Source organism: Bacillus rossius, chromosome 1 (genome assembly GCF_032445375.1).
Source record: "Bacillus rossius redtenbacheri isolate Brsri chromosome 1, Brsri_v3, whole genome shotgun sequence".
Lineage (NCBI taxonomy): Eukaryota > Metazoa > Arthropoda > Insecta > Phasmatodea > Bacillidae > Bacillus > Bacillus rossius.
This window is the reverse complement of record NC_086330.1, coordinates 307,636,106-307,653,448: the sequence shown is the minus strand read 5'-3', so window position 1 is coordinate 307,653,448 and position 17,343 is coordinate 307,636,106. Positions and strand designations below refer to the sequence as shown.

The window sequence follows — 17,343 nt, the reverse complement described above, 5'->3', positions numbered from 1 at the left end:
CTTCTTGCGACCATAATAGAGCATTTTACCTCACACATAAAACAACGCCTACTATTATAACACTGCATGTGACTAAATATGATGGTGAGGAGCTCTTCTGATCTCGACAAAGTACTTTAAATTAATGTTGTTGAAGGTTTAAGGAAGACCGAAAGGCGGTGGAAGTATCATCATTGTGAAAAGTGTGAATATGTTTCCGCACATTTCTCCAGAGCCTTCGAACTTTGAAAACGGATGGACACTTATAAAGGATGCTTCAAGACAAAGAAGAAGCTTCGATGTCTAAGATTACGAACAATGACAGTAATCTGGATGAGTATGTTGATCATGATGATGGCTGTGTCGATGATAGCTGAGAAGATGATGAGGATAACGACTATGCAGCTGGATTTAAAAAAAGAATCTTGTGATTTTCACAATAATGGCAGCATAAGAGATATTTTATGTGTCTTGGGATGGTCTAAATGATTTGGTGGCTAGGGTGATACATTTAATTGTTTCTTTTTGTGTAGGATCCTATACTGGTATGTATGAGATAACCTCCATACTTGAACACATGCATATTTTTTCGACTTGGAATTTTTACATTGGTGGTATTTCAGTGATTTAATTTTAGATTGAATTCACAGGGTGGTGTGGGTGCCTGTTATATGCTAGTGTGCGGATTAATTTGATGGTGTTGTGGGTGGGTTTGATAATAGTTAATCACTATGAATTATGGTTTTAATGTGGGTTTGTAGGTATAAAGTTATTTACACAAAATGTTTCGTGAGCACCTAATGTTTTCGCTCAAGCCCCATACTAAGTTTCATACATGTATGTGTATGTTCTGAATCCAGAAAAGTATTAGATTTCAATTTTTCTAACTATTTCCCTTCATAACTATAACATTTACCATGTCAAATATTGTCATGTAGAAGTTTAACTGTGTGAGCAGATGATTTCTGTGTGCTGAGTGACACTTAGGTCGACGATTGCTTGAGACTGTTGTGGATAGCTCAGGCTCTCAGACATTATTGATAGATGAGTCATGATTCTGAAAGTACCTCGTGAACAAATCTCTAATTGTCCAAGCCAATAGTAGATGTACCTGGTCCTTGCTATAAGGTTAATCATGTTTGTAGTGTGGTTGCTTACATGTTTTTACCCCATATACCTACAAACATCAAAGACCTACCAAAACTCACAAGTTGTTTTGAAAACCTGCACATGAACTACGTTTTTTGGTAAAATTTTGAAAGTTTTGTTGGTTTCAAGAAAGGTGCTTCTTTGTTATATTGAGGGGTAGTATGTTTAGTTTTAGTATGTGGGTTTGATTTATGGATTTCGTGTAAATGAGTAGATTTGAGGCTGTGTATTTATTTTTTTTCTTTTGTAGATAGCTATCTATACGATCTTTTAAATAATTTTGTTAACTATCAGGACCTTGAATTTTTTTTTCTGCTAGTTTCCACTGAGTATTTAAACTTTGTGTGAAAATGTAACTATGCGGGCTTTGAATATTTTCAGCTTAATGCTTCTCTGTACTTAAACTTTTTGTGGAGAAGGGTTTGTGTGGACTTAGAATATTTTTCAGCTAAATGCTTCTGTGTACTTATTCTTGTGTATAAAAATGTAACTATGTGGGCATTGAATATTTTCAGCTTAATGCTTCTCTTACCTAAACATTTGTGTGGCAAGGGGTTGTGTGGATTTTGAATATTTTCAGCTAAATGCTTCTGTGTACTTATTATTTTGTGTAAAAATGTAACTATGTGGCCTTTGAATATTTTTAGCTTTGTTCTTCTCTGTACCTAAACATTTGTGTGGATTTTCGAATATTTTCAGCTAAATGCTACTCTGTACTTAAAAATTTTTTAGACAGTTACCAGTTGCCAGGACTTTGAATATTTTTTTGTCTACTTCTGTGTAATTTGTCCTTTACAGTACTTTAAATTTTAGTGATATTTTAGGTTATTTTCGGGAAAGGTAGTGCTAACTTGAGGTTTGGTTTGTTGAAGCTGTAGTTTATAGGTTAGAAGTTATGTATTGCAAACATTTTCATGTAATGGCTAGCTACATTATTTTCTTAAGTCTTCTGTTATAATTCTCCGTACATCGGGCTTTCTTCGCGTGTTCCGTGCATTGAGCACAGACTACTGATTTTTGTGATGACATAAAACATGCAGAAATGACGTTTCTGTCCAGCTACTTTTACAGCAGCTAATAATTGCTACTGGCAAGAATGTCATTGTGCTGACAACCCACAGCACAAACTCAAGCAGTGTCATCTGTGTGGTAAGATGGTTTCTTGCAGTGATAAATTGTGGTAATATCTTACAACATGTACTGGTGCTTCTCTCATGACTTCAGACACCTGGTGTAGCTTCTGCTTCAAAACCTTCGAAAACTCCGCTTATGTCACATATCATGAGAAGACGGCTTGCGGTCTCAACCCTAGCCATAAAATGTATTCGTGTGGGGACTATACTTAGGTTTTCACCAGGGCTGTTAAGTTGAAAGCAATACCAAAGTGTGCATGGGTCCTGATCCACCATCAACTAAGAAGCAGAGAACGGCTGCGCTTAAGCCTGTAGTTACACCTAAGGCCAGCACCAGCCGAACAAAGCTGGTGACATAGGCGGGTTTTGGCCAACATCCACGGCTGCATCATTGCAGAAGTGGTATTCTGGATTAACTTGAAGACTTGTGTGGTAGAAAATAATACCGGTTCTGCCAAGGACACATGTATATACTTGGACTCTATCAAGGTTAAACTAATAAGCCAACTTGTAGAGGAAATTGAAGAGGATGGCCCCCTCAAGTACTACATCGTGCTTGAGTGCGATTATAAAAAGCTAATGGGTATGTGTGAAGACAAGAGGACCTTCAAAACCACGAATGTTCCACTCTTTGCAGTTCGAGATGTGGAGGATGTCATTACTGAATACATATATAAGATATGTAAAGAGGAAGAAGACTACATTTCAAAGTGGTTCGCAAGATCTTTATCTGGTGTCAAGCGACTATATCTACACATTAACAAGCTTGATCCACTTCGCGCTACCTCCTACAACGAAATACCTACCTGCATCAAAGAAAAATATGCGGTGGTCAATCTGTAAATACTTAGATGAGATCATATGCTTTAATTGTAATCCTGGTCAAGTTAGATGAGAGTGAGCATCTCAGCATGTTAATCAGTGCTACAATGACTTGGAGGGGAAGTTCAACTTCACTAACATCGGGTTTCCCAATCCACTTCTCCAGACCCCTCTGTTCGAGAAACAGAATCCTGGTGCCTTCATAAACATCTATATCATCGACGAAAATTAGATGATGGTGTCATTACAAGTCGCTCTGGAAGAGAAAAGAACATCACATCAAACTTCTGTTCTTGGTTTTGATAATGCTGATTTGTGTTTGAAATATGAGTATTAGTGTTTTAAATGTGTGTTCACATTAGTAATAAACACATTAGTATTCTTATAGAGGAATGATTCTCAGTTTAAATATAATAATTTAATGTAATGTGCTTCCAGTTTTCCTTGAGTCATATATATTTCATTGAGTTTTATTTTTTGTATTGGTCTTGGAATATATTGAGAGATGTCCGTTTCTATTGTGAATTCCTGACACCAAATAATAAATTTCCACATTTTAATCAGGTGGCACTTGAATAAAAATAGCCATTACTCATTCGTTAAATAGGTTAAGTACAGCCGAGAAACACTCGTTTGTAAGATGATTCTCTTCCCCCTTGAGGTCTGGGAAAGCCCTCTATCTGTAAAACAAGGCTTGTTAATGTTAAGAATTGCGTGTCTATATTAGCAAGGAAGTGAAACTGTAGCAAAATATTAGATGATTATAATGATCACGAGAAAAGTTAAGATGATGATTCTAATTGTACTATCCCAGGTCTTGTTAATTATTTGGAACTAAAAGTTAAGGAAGGGAGTAGCATTTTCATGGGGAATTAAAATTTTTTTACACCAAGTTCTTGTTGCCTTCATGAAATTGAGATCACTTTAGAACAGCCTTAAACTGAAAAGGTCAAAGACTGTGATGATTCACTTGAAGCTTACAAGAACTAAGACTATGAATAAAAACTTGAAGCTCACAAGATCGAATACTGTGACGATGTCCTGATACCGAAACGATGGAAACATCGTAATAAAATAAATTATTCAGATTAGGCTTATGATGGTCAGTGGGACGATTACAATTTTAATGACTTTGAGGCTGGTATTAAAAAAGGTACTTCAGAGGTCTTAAAAGTATTACTAATGAAAATTTACATAAGATGTTAGAAGCCGAAGAGATTTATAACACCACATAGAAATTGTAGCGGTCGGGTCCGCTACCACAAATTTCGTGCTTCTGCGCGGGCGTCGGCGTACCTCCCCCCTCCTCCTTCCACCGTCTAGTGTGTGATTGACCTTTCTTCGCCTCCCCTCCTGGGGTTTGCGCATGCGCGCTGTGCCGCGCCGATTTAAGAAAAGCCACTGTTAGTTCGTAATTTGTTCTTGTTAGCCTGATTTACTCGTCCCGTCTGGACTTGTCCAGTGGCTTGGTGGCTACATTATCTGTTGTGGCATGTAGTCTGTTAATCTCTATATTGTAACGACGTGTGAGAGCGACCTCGTAGGAAAATAATGTAAGTGTTCTTCTTGTTTGCGAGTGAGGCGGTGGCCCTTGCCCTATTGTAACGTAAAATAATAGGTTGTCTTGTTTAAATTCCCTTTTTGCCGCCACCTAGATAATCATGTTTGGCTTACCTAAATTTACTTAATGAATTTAACTTGCTGTAATTTTTATCCCCTGAGGCGTCAACGTACGTAATACGTGCGTAAAGTACGTAACGTAATTTAAATATTCTTGTAATTCATGTAACTTCCTGGCGCGCATATTGTTGTTTCTCGCGTATTTTTTCGTCTTTGAAGTCTCATTCGATGTAACTTTTCCGTATTTGAGGCGTTTGTCTTGTGTGTACATAACGTCCCTTTAGATGGTCCGATAGGTACCACGCACTGTTAAGTAGGTAAGCTTGCATTTTTCTTGCCCTTGAGAGATGGCTCTTTCACCTAAATTTTCATCGTGTATTTTTTTTTTTTGTCAAGTATTAATGTCACAAATTAATTTTTCTAACAACTTATGTCATTAATGAAGTAAACTTGTAAACGTAATTGCAATCATAGTCTGTCATGCTTTTTCTCTTTAACACGTCAGTATTATTTTTGGTATAAAAACAAATGTTAATTGAACGTTTTTTTTTTTTTTTCAGTAATTACACCTGCCCCAAACACCTTACCGCAGACCCAGCCATGTTACGGCCCTTCCTCCTTGCCTTTAAGCCTTTAAGTTTTCAAAATATTTTAACATATTGGTAGATAGGTTAAGACTTCTACTTGCCTCGCAAAAATGAATAAAATTTACCCATTACCAAACAAATATGGTCTCTACTTCGTGAAATAATAAAGGCATGCTACATACAATAATAACTTGTTTTGTCTACATGTGTATAAAAGTAAAAAAAAAAACAAAATTATACTTTGGATAAAAAGGTTTGTTTTATTTATTGTAATCTAAATCCTAGCTCAGGTTAGGTTCTCGTAGTACAACTTCTAACTTAAAGATGTAAAATTCGTAATAAATGACTAACATAATGGAGAGTCATAATAACGTCTTTCCGATAATATTGGCGGGTATGTGCTACATTGTAACTAAAATCATTTGGAGCCAATTTGGATGGAGGCATTGTAGCCGGCTTGAGCTGGATCCTATCGTTTCCTTTAGTATTTTAGCTAATGTATCCTAGATATCGCATCCTACTGAGTTGAATGTTTTATCAAAAGTGTGCTTGTTTCATTGAATGCTTTTTTGTGAAGTCTGTAGCCAGGACTGAATATTTAATGGTTCAAAACCCCCTTGGTCTTGTAGTAAGCATAAAATACATATTTCAGGGATGTTTCGGCTTAACATTAAGTTTTAAATTTGCTAAATTAGTATTTTTATAACAACATTTTTTTCTATGTGTTTCATGTATCCTTGTAGCCTTGTGGTCTTGTAGCCTCGTAGTATTGTAGACTCTTAGCCGATTGGAACCTTTTAGTTTGCAGCTTTGTAGCCAATAAGTTTTGTAGCCTTCTTCGGAATAAATAATTAAACTCTGTTCACACAGGTAAAAGGATGGGTGGATGAATAATTTAATCCAACTCTAAAGGAAGCCACGTGAATAAAGTTCGCAGCAAAGGGGAGTAATAAGAGGATTAATATGTAACAGAAAAACGGAAAAATTGGCATGGTGCCTTTTAATGTAAAAGATAACTCACTCCTGGAAACTGTTTATTGCGATGCAAATAAACTAGACGCAATAATACTTAGAGCTAAAATTGAAGATTTTGTATGTAACTGGCCGACAGAAATATTCCGTGTTGTTAAAATACGTAATTACCATCCTAGATGTTACTACATGGAAGATTTACGAGGTTCGGCTATACCTGATGGATTCTATGGGGAAGAAATTCAGCCTACCTAGTACCCAAGCGATTATAAAGAATAAAAATTGATACGTTAGAAAGATGATCCCTTGTTTGTGAAGTGGCTAGGATTCAATAAATGTGAAAATCAGTGGATAATATTTACTGATGTCATATAAATTATGATGAATTTTAAAGTTGTTCATTTTTATGTTAATAAATGCAAGATTAAAATAAATAAAAAATGTATTTATTCATGTACTCTTTGAAACTTTTCACTAGTTACCAGAGGCCGGATTGTCGTGGAAGGTGCTTAAAATGGTATTTGGTGGCTAGGGAGGTGTGGCGACAGGTCTAAATGACGCAACTATTTGTGATGTGAATGGTTCAGGGCGAGGGGGGAAGGGGTAGGTCTGCTCATGTCAATAGTCATGCATCAGAGGTGCGTGCGCTTGGCATGTATGGACATAACTGGAATAGAAAGGGTAGAGGGGTGAGTACAGTTGAACCATTGCATCCTTACGACGTTTCATTCGTAGTTATCAACAGAGATAGTATGATGTGTCGTGCAACTTATGAAGAGATTGTTAAGGAGGGGTCAAATGCGAGCTGGGAGGAGTTTGTTGATGATAAGGAGGTGACGAGCGATGATGTGGAAGATCCTGAGACCGTGGTAGTCGAAGAGGGGGTGTCAAGCTACGGGATTGAAGAGATGTTCGTGGACGAGGGGAGCTACATTTATGTGATGGCGGAGGATAAAGTGAACGTGACTAAAGGGAGGCTCCTGACATTGTTTGCAGTGTTGTCTACTGGAGAATTGTGTGAGCGGGTAGCCGAATGGGCTGAAAATATTATTGTGGGTATGGAGTGTGAGGTGGAAGTGTCGTCGACGAGGATGCTGACTATAAATATATTCCATGGTATTATTATGGCAAGAAGTGATTTGGGGTGAAACTTTTTATTATTATTGTGTTTGTAGTAAGTTAATTAGTTTTTAAAAAGAATTACATTTTTATTTTTAATATTTATTTCAAAACTTTTAAAAATATTTTTTTAAATGATATGAAGTGCATCTCGTAGCGGCAGTAATGGCTGAGGTGAGTGTTGTAAATGCATGATATGCACTATAACGATCAGGTATCAAGTTGCATCGTAATATGTTATGTGTTGGATGTGGTCTCTCTCGTGAAGATGGGGTACATCTAATACTATACAATTGTGAATCGGTATTTTTCTTTGTAGTATTATATTCTCGTGACCAATAAAAATATCAGCTTCCATGCATCTTTTAAAACACGAGTACGCAAACATGAACTTGTTTAGGAATGTAATTATACGCAAACATTAAAAATATCTGCTTCCGTGAAATGATTTTTACGCAAACATTAGAAATATCTGCTTCCATGCAGCTCTTAAACACGTGTACGCAAATATGAGAAGAGAATATTGCTTGTGAATTAGGACTCTGAAAAATTTCTGATCCGCTAAGATGGAGTGATAAATGTTTTTTTTTAATTATCATTATTTTAACTAACGCATCCACAACGATAGTATTGATAACATATATTTGATTTAAAACCTATAAATGATAAGACTTTAAGACAAAATGATGGTTACAACAACAAAATGACTGTAGATTTTGTGATTTTTGTCTGTAAGGTTCATAATAAGGTTGGTAGAGAATTGAAACTCAACCTTGCATACACTAACATACTTTAGAAACCTACACCGATGACGACATCCATCAGATGAAATCATGATGGCGGTCTCCACTAAATAATATGGCTGCCTCCAGCAGACAACGATGGTATATTTTTTATTTAGTAATAAATTTATTTTAAAGAATGTGGGTAACGAAAGTTTTTAACAGGGGTGAGTGGGGTGGTCGATGACGATGTCATTGTAACAGAGGAGTGGGGGTCTAGATGGTGTATTCGTAATGTTGAGGAGTGGGGTGTTCGATGCGCAAGTTTTAAATTAAATTTTATTAAGTAATATATTATTTAATTTTTTTATAAATTTTGAAATTTATTTTATTATTTCGTATAATAAATAAAGATTTTTAAGATGGCGGACGGAACTCAAAATGGCGGAATGTTCTAGAAAACAAAATGGCTGATTAAAAAAATGGCCGATGGCGGAATGTTCTAGAAAACAAAATGTCGGATAAAAACAAAATTTCGGATAAAAACAAAATGGCCGACGGGGTCAAATGTCAAGGTCGAATCCAAGATGGCCGCCGGAAGTTACATAATCCAAGATGGCCACCGGAAGTGACGTAATTCAAGATGGCCGCTGTGGCTCCCCGGGTTCCCAGTCTGGAGCCGGTGTACCAGGACATACCAAATACACCTGCTGACGTCCTATATTTATCTATCAGCCGCAATTTCCAGAACTCGCGAACGCGGCTGGGGCCAGTCGCGTCATTCTGCGCTGATCTGACGACAGAAATCTCTCGAAAGACGTGTCGGTGGTTCGCGTAACTCCACAGCTGTCCAGGTTTCAGTTACCTGTCAAAGGTAGGGCGCCACGCGGGGGGTTTGGGGAAAGGAGGGGGGAAAGCGACAATCCTTGCTATCTTCCAGGCGCGCGCGGTGCATATCATGTTGCGGCAGTCGGCAGCCAGCTCTGCACCTGCACGTGTCCCGGCCTTGCTCATCTTCGTAACAATATGATATAGATAAATACTTAATAAAATTGTCTATCTTACATGAAGTAAAATTAAACAGGGTATAGTCCCAGATATCTATAAATTAAATGTGTTAAATGTAATGAGTCTGCTAGACGTGTAAGTATTGATGTTTAAAAAATAGAAAAGTTAAAGCTATGCAAGAGAATCTTATGACTGCATCTTCACAAAACTATTTTCAGCATTAAAGTGTAAAATTGTAAGATTTGATTTAAAAGTTTATTGATGAAAATTTGTGAAAAGGTGTTATCTTGGTTAAATTATAGAAAAGGCGAAGTTCTCGTAGCCACAGGAGCAATATGAACTGCTTGCTAAATAATGCCACGGCAAGATGCATCTTAGAGAAGTGAATTACTGATCGGCACCCTGAGTACATTAAAGATGGCAAGATAGCCTGCAAAAAATAAAGTGTTTGAGAAACAGTTCTCTATTAAAATTGTATGTTAGAATACAGTTACTCAGTCTCGTGTGCAAAGTAGGGGCTGACATAAAGGAACCCTTTAAAAGATTATTAAGTTGGTAAGAGATTTAGACGAAATGGGCACTAAGCCGGACACTGGCAGTGAGATTTCCAAACGTTTGCCATTTACTGTCCTCTGCTTGTTTTTTGCCTCTTAGGGCAACCGTCATGCACTGCCAAGGGTTGCAGATATTGGCATGAATACGTGCCACGATGTTTGAATACACGACTCGCAGGAACAAAGCATGTACCGCCAGGAGCGCATCGCTATCTGTGCAGTTCCTGTAGCCGAGTCCTACCCAAGGAGGGTGGAAACAACGTATCGTGTAAGTAAAAAGTTAGGTAGATGGTGTTTGCAGCCTTTGAAGTTAAAAAGAGGAAAAAAAACAGGACAGCAATATATTTGATTTTTTAGTGAATTTAATCATTTATTCCTTGCTGATTTGTTATTAACATCAATGTTTTAACAGTACGTGCTTCGTGAATAATTTTTTACGATTCTACCTAGGGATTTCCTCAATCTATTAAACAAATTTCAAACATCGGCCTTTGTGCAGAAAAGATGTGTTTTGCTAATCAATTGCCAATTATCGTGACTTTAACTTTAGAACAGACACCCACTTCATACCAATACCTCCATGCTGCACTCAGGATCGCAGATACTGACCTATGAAGACCATGGAGTTGAGTAAGCCCTTCTCGTTGGAGGTCATCAGGATCTCGCAGCCGACGGAAGGCATCACATACGAGGTGTTTATGGTGACCGCTATGACGCAGGTTATTGCCATACCGCAGCACACCAGGAGCAGCCGGTGGAATCTGCCGTGGCCTGCAACAGTGTGCCCGAAGACCATTTTCAAAACATTAAAACAATAAGTAATGTTCAATTTAAATATTTTTATTTGCACTCTTGTAGGTGCTTCTTCTTAGCATATTCTATCCTGAGCTGGCAATAGCATTTTCGGATTTTTTTGAGGTTTTTAAAACTGTAAATTAGATATATATATATATATATATTAATATTCTGCAACTGTAATTCACAGAAAAAAGATATAAATAATTTGTAATATTTCAGTTAAAATGTTTATGCTTGTGCTTCTAATGGACAACTTAAATGTGCATCAGCTAAATAAAACCGAACCAAAAACATTTTATTTTTTCTATCATAATCCTCTTTTGTTAAAGCTTTGAAAAATAATTTACTAAATGAAACATGAAATATAGCACTCACAAAAGCAAGTTTTGTTTGAGTGCTTCTAATCACTTTAATCTATGTGCGGTAATTTGAGTAGCAAAAACTTTTTTAAAAATGAAGTGTGTTTTTAATGACCCATGTGGCAACACTGAGAATAGTGGCAGAAAAAATCAGATGATACAAATACAGTCTTGCAAAGCCAATGAGACAAGAAATCGAGCAGCAAGTGTCCCAGCATTCATGAGGCGGCTGCCAGAAGAATGTGCTAGAGACTCGATTGGTAAGGTGAAGGCCCCAAATACCAGTAGGCAGACCAATGGACGAGATGAAGATTGAACGACCAGAATAAAGCCAAATGGAAGGCAGAGACCTGATGGTTAATTTTGGGGCCTTATGAACGAGGAAGCAGTCCGATAAAATAAGTAGAGTACTGATGAACAAGCAGGCAGCCGAATGGATATTATAGATGCCTGATGGAAGAAGTGGAAACCCGATGGACGAGAAAGCAGTCCAAATAAAAGGTAAAGGCCAGATGGTTGAGGAATGAGCCCAATAGAAGTGTTACAGGCCCGATATATTAGGAGGCAGCCCAATCTATGATGTACAGCACTGGCGAATAAGGAGTAATTCCCAAAATATGAGATACAGGCACAGTGGTTGAGCTGGAAGACCGATAAACTATGTGAATGCCCTATGGACAAGGAATGAGGCTAACGAAAGTTTTCAAGGACTGTTACCACTGGGGTGGTAACGGCGTCACCCAGTTACCTATATTTTCTTAACGGTATTTATTTGTTATGATTAATTAATTTAGATTTATTTATTTATAGTAGCAGGTAATATATATTTTTTTTTATTTCGAACTTTCCCGTGTTGGTGCGGTCTGGACGTAATTTAACGTACTGACAGTTTGTGAAGTTGGCACCAGTGTGACTTGACACCTTCGGGGTTTTTCGGTGGAGTCGAGGATTGCCGAGTGAGGAGCCGACGAGCGAGTGTGCGGCTTGCGCGACTGAAGGAGTGCTGGTCTGGACGCCGAAGTGGGCACTTCGGGAAGTAGCGGCGAGGCCTTGCAGATTTGCGGCCGAGCAAGTATCGTCTTCGGGGCTAGTGGAAGTCCCAGGGTATGGCGAGAGGCATCACGCGACGCGAGCAGCGTCTGCGAGTTCCCGGGCCCGGGCGAGCGCCGAGGTAGCGGCATGACAGCACAGCGCAAAACAAAGTAAGACAAACAACTGCATTTTTCACCAACATGAGAGTTTCCCCGGCTACGAGACATATTGAGAGTTGAATCTGACCTAGTACTACGATACTTGTGTGCACTCAGTCACGGCGAAGAAACTGACGTCTTTGATTAACTTTGATTTAATTTTTATTAACTTCAAGATAATAATAACTTTTTCGTAGGACAGATGAGAATTAATAAATGGTACCATAAGTATAATCAAGTAGCGCGCTGCGGTTATGTTAGGTTGCTCAGTTGGACTCATTAGTGGACTGTTAGTTTCTTAATATATTATTTTTTTTAATGTATTATAATATTATTACTAGTTGCATGTATAGGAGTATGAGGATGGTGATATGCTTGTTCATTGATAGAGCTCGTAACGGAATAGGCGCTGAAGGTATTTACGCAAATTATGTATGCTAGTGGTATCTATATATATATATATATGTTTTTAGTAAATGTTATTTTTATTAAACACGAGTTTTTATGTTAGATGTTGAGCCCCATAGTCTCCCATGCCACCTTATTACTTGTTGATGGTAACTGGATCCTACACCCACGCAACAGGGAAGGGCGATGTTGACTTTTTGGGTTTCCTGTAACAGTGGAGTGTGGAAGGTTTTTGTAGACCCCCGGTGCTTGAGCTATAGGCCCGGGGCTACAAAAAAATAGCTGCGCCACTCTGCTTGGTACGGGAGTCAAATGGGGACGTGTCTGTTTCGCTGGTTGTGCGTCATCATGGCTGTAAGCTGGATTTATAAATTGAACAAGCAAGGGCTTATAGTTAACCTTCAAGCGGCTGATATTTCATTTGACGAGGATGACAACATCGATTCTTTAAGACGTAAATTGTCTGATCATGTGAAAGGCGAGTCAAGGTCAAACAGCAGTCCGCTAGCAATTACGTCAGCTGTCCAGAAACAAAGTTTGTTGTTGCAAGTAGAAAGTAAATTTGCTTACGCTAACGTAAATAGCGTACCCCTTTTACGTGGAGGGTGAGCTGCCGACATTTTTCAATTTTGTCTAGAAGTAGATAAAATTCAGGATTTGAAATTATTTGAAAATGATAGTGATGTGTTACGTTGCGTGATAGGAAAGTGTGACGGAGTAGCAAGGAGTATTTTGGGGAAATGCCTAGACGAAAATTTAAGTTGGTGGAAAACCAAAGAATGTTTGTGGGATGCTTTGTGCTCGCGCAGAATTAAAGATAAATTAATTTTAAAGAGGGAGCAAGTGTACAGTTTTCAAAGGTCGGGGGAAAGTATGGTGGAGTACGTCAAACGTATTTAGGACGCGAGTAAGGCCCTGTGTATAACTTTGACTACTGAAGGATTAATTTCTCTCGTCATTGAAAATATGCTACCGGTTCTGCGATGCGAATGCAGTTTTATTAATAAGCCTAAAGACGGGGCAGATATTATGCGGTGGGCGATAGAAATTGATAATTTGTGGTGTGCCCGTGAGGAATTCTCCAGTATGGAGGGAAAACGGGAGTTAAAAGTAAATTTTGTGGGGAAAACCGTATGTTACCGTTGTGGAAAAGCGGGGCACGCAATGAAAAATTGCGGACTAAGGCAATTTCGTGGAGTAAAAGGCGTGACGTGTTTTCATTGCGGGTTGTTAGGACACGTAGCCGCTAGGTGTGGAGGTGAGAAAAATAAACCTTCAAGGAAAATTGAAAAGAAAATCGTGAGGAATTCTACTGAGGATGAGAGCGTGAGAGAAAGGAAAGATGAGCGGAAGCATAGGGAAGAAACCAGAAATAAACCAGAAAATAAAGACGGTAGTAAATGTGATAGGTTGTGTTATGTTTGCGGTGACCGTGGGCATGTGAAAGCTAATTGCGTGGTGAGGCAACTAAATCATGCGCGAGGCGGGAAAATTTTTTGTTATTATTGCCGGGGCATAGGGCATAAGAAGTATGCGTGTCAGATTAGGAAGAAGGAGCACTGTATTTGCCGTTTTTGTAATAAACGGGGGCATGATAGCAGTGCCTGTAAGTTTAGGAAGAGAGGAAAAAAATACGGGTTTGGAGATAAACATCGCCTGGCGGTTATTCGCGAGGGGAAAAACCTCTGCGTTAATGTGTTAATGTATGATGAAAAGGTGAGCGCTTTAGTGCATACGAGCGCGAGTAGTAGTTTTATTAATCAAAGTTTCGTGAGTAAATTGGTAATGAAAAGAGGGAACTCCGCCACTTAATAAGAGTGGGGGAGGAAATACAGATTTGTTTAGCTGACGGGAAGAAAATACCCGTTAAAGTGAAAATTAAATTGCATTTTAAAATAAATAAATTTTCGTGGACTAGAGATTTTTGGGTAATTCCAGACCTGATCCAGGAAGTGGTGTTAGGAATGGATTTTTTGTACGATACGCGTGCGGTAATTGATTGTAGACGGTGCGAGTTGAAATTTTTGTTTAATGACTCGTGCCGGATTAAACTTGAAAAGAATACCAAGGGAAAAACAATTTGTGGAGGTATAGAGGGATGTAAGGGGTATTTGGAGGCCGAGAAAATTAAAATGATTGAAAATATTATTTCAGATTTTGACAACGTAATAACAGAAAAGGTGGGGAAATGCACCATAATGCCATACCATATACAACTGACGGACTATAGTCCCATAAAGTGTGCTCCATATCAATGCGCGCCACCTAAAATAAAAGCCTTTAGAGAAATAATACGGAATTTGGAGGAAGAAGATATTATTGTTAAATCTAAATCTTTATTTGCGTCTCCTGCTTTTTTAGTAAAAAAGAAAACTCCAGGGAAATTTCGTTTGGTTTTGGACTATAGGATTTTAAATCAACGAATTACGCTAGATCCCTTCCCGTTACCGAAAATTGAGGTTGTGTTACAGTATTTAGGGGGGGCAAGGTACTTTACCGTGTTAGATCTGAACGCTGCTTTTCACCAGTGCGTGCTGGATAAAGAAAGCAGGGCGTGCACTGGGTTTGTAACACCTTGGGGACAGTACGAGTGGAAACGCGTTCCTTTTGGTGTTAATTTTGGAGCCCAATGCCTTTCCCGTATATTGAGTCATCTGTTGCAAGAGTTCCAATTTAAATTTACTATCAGTTTCTTAGATGACATTTGTATTTATTCTAATAGCTTTGAAGAACATGTCGAACATGTGAGCTTAGTGCTATCGAAATTACGTGAGGCGGGTTTGACGGTAAATCCTAAGAAGGTATGTTGGGCGAAGAGTCAGATAAAGTTTTTAGGATATATGGTGGGAAACGGTAAGCTGGAAATGGACCCAGAAAAGATTGCGCCGATAGTGAATTTCCCTGTACCGAAGAATGTAAAGGGGGTAATGCGATTTTTAGGAATGTTAGGGTACTTCAGTCGTTTTATTATAAATTACGCGACTCTATGCGCGCCTCTAAATTACCTCAAAAGGAAAGGAGTAAATTTTGAATGGGGGTAAGAACAGGAAAATGCTTTTAAGCAATTAAAGTATGCTATTTGTCACACCCCGGTGTTAGCCTTGCCCGATTTTAAGAAGAAATTCATAGTTCAATGCGATGCTAGTAGTCTAGCATTAGGAGCAGTTTTATTACAGGAGGGCGAGAAAGGGCTACAACCCATTATGTTCGCGAGTCGGACCCTTACCACTGCGGAACAACAGTACAGCGTTTACGAGAAGGAGGCGTTGGGGTGTATTTTTGCTTTAGAGAGATTTGAAACCTTTATAGAATTTGATAAATTTGAATTATGGACTGATAACCAAGCCTTAACGTGGCTATTTTCGCACCCGCGCCAATTAGGTAAGATAGGTAGATGGATTATGAGGTTGACAAATCACAGATTTGACATAAAACACGAGAAGGGGACCGATGCAGATGCGCTGTCCCGCATGTATGACACTCAAGAATTCCACCAAGAAGAATTGGAACAGGAACCTACGGAGGAAAATGGGGGAAAAAGTGAGTTGGAGCGGGGAGAAAATGAGGCAGATATTGAGTTCTGTAATGTTTTAAGAAATTATCCGGAAGCCTTTTGTGACATTAAGGAGTGGCAACGTAAGGATGATGAAATACAAAAAATCATGAGTGATGCTGACGATATGCGAAGGAAAGGTTTCGATTGTGTAAAGGGAGTTTTATATCAAGTTAAGGATAATAAGAAAAAAATCTTTGTACCCAAACAAGTGAGAGGCATGGTTTTGAATTATTTTCATGATTCCATCTTGGGTGCTCATGGGGGCATAGATAAGACCTGGGAAAAAATATCTCATAATTTTTTTTGGCCTAAAATGAGATTGGATATCGAGAGTTATGTACGGGAATGTAGTGCATGTCAGTTGGCCAAACAACCACGGACTAATAAAGTAGAGTTGTATTCCGTGGAATTGATTGTCAGGCCCTGGGCACGAGTTTTTATTGTCGTTTTTGGTCCCTTACCCCGTTCAGTGAAAGGGAATAATTGTTTGTTGGTCGTTATTGATGGTTTCACGAAATTTTGTTTCTTGTTAGGTATGCGGGATATGAAGAGTAATCAAGTTATTAAAACTTTGGAAAATAGAGTGTGGAGTGTATTTGGGGGTCCGGAGCAAATAATATCCGATAATGCTAGTTACTTCGTTAGTGCGAAATTTAACGCCATGTGCTTTGCTTGGGGTATCAAGCACACAACGACTAGTCCTTACTATCCTTGTCCGAATTTAGTACAGCGCTTGAACAAGAATATTAAAGTAGCGCTGACCATTATCCATCAGAAAGATCAACGAAAATGGGACGAACATTTGAATTTTTTAAGTTTAGCATTTAACATGGTTAAGCAAGACTCTACCAAATTTTCTCCCGCAGAACTTTTTCTAGGCCGTAGCCTGGGTCACCCTCTATTGAATGTGTGGGGGATTTCTCCGGAATGTTTGGCTATTTCGAGTCCACGTTTATTAGAAAAAAGTTGGGTACTGGCTGCTGAGAATCTTGAAAAGTCAAGGGTGAAAAGTAGTGTACAATACAATAAAGGCAGAAAGGAAAACAATTATGTGGTAGGAGAGTTGGTGGTATGCAGACAATTTATTTCAAGTCAGAAAATTAAATATAAGAGCGCTAAGTTAGAAAATGCTTACGCGGGTCCGTACCGCATTGTGAAATTTCTAGGACCAGTGACAGTTCTTTTGGAAGACTGTGAGAATCCATTTAAGACTAGGAAGGCTCATTTGAGTCATTTAAAAAAGTTTTGTACAAATAAAGATAAAAAGATAGATGATCATACAGATGATTATTTTTTTTTGATATGTATAATTTTTTGGTGAAGTTGTTTAGTACCGTATATTATTTGGTTTGATTAATTTTTTTTAT

General features: G+C 38.4%; 1 protein-coding gene across 2 annotated transcripts in view; it reads right to left on the bottom strand.

The window, feature by feature from the left end:
• Positions 1-17,343, bottom strand: part of LOC134527874 (synaptic vesicle glycoprotein 2B-like) — a 164,870-nt gene that overhangs the window by 91,464 nt on the left and 56,063 nt on the right. For both annotated transcript variants that reach the window (XM_063360859.1, XM_063360858.1), the window contains exon 2: positions 10,275-10,436. In XM_063360859.1, the coding sequence (XP_063216929.1) occupies positions 10,275-10,436 (162 nt within the window). The remainder of the gene's footprint in view (positions 1-10,274; positions 10,437-17,343) is intronic.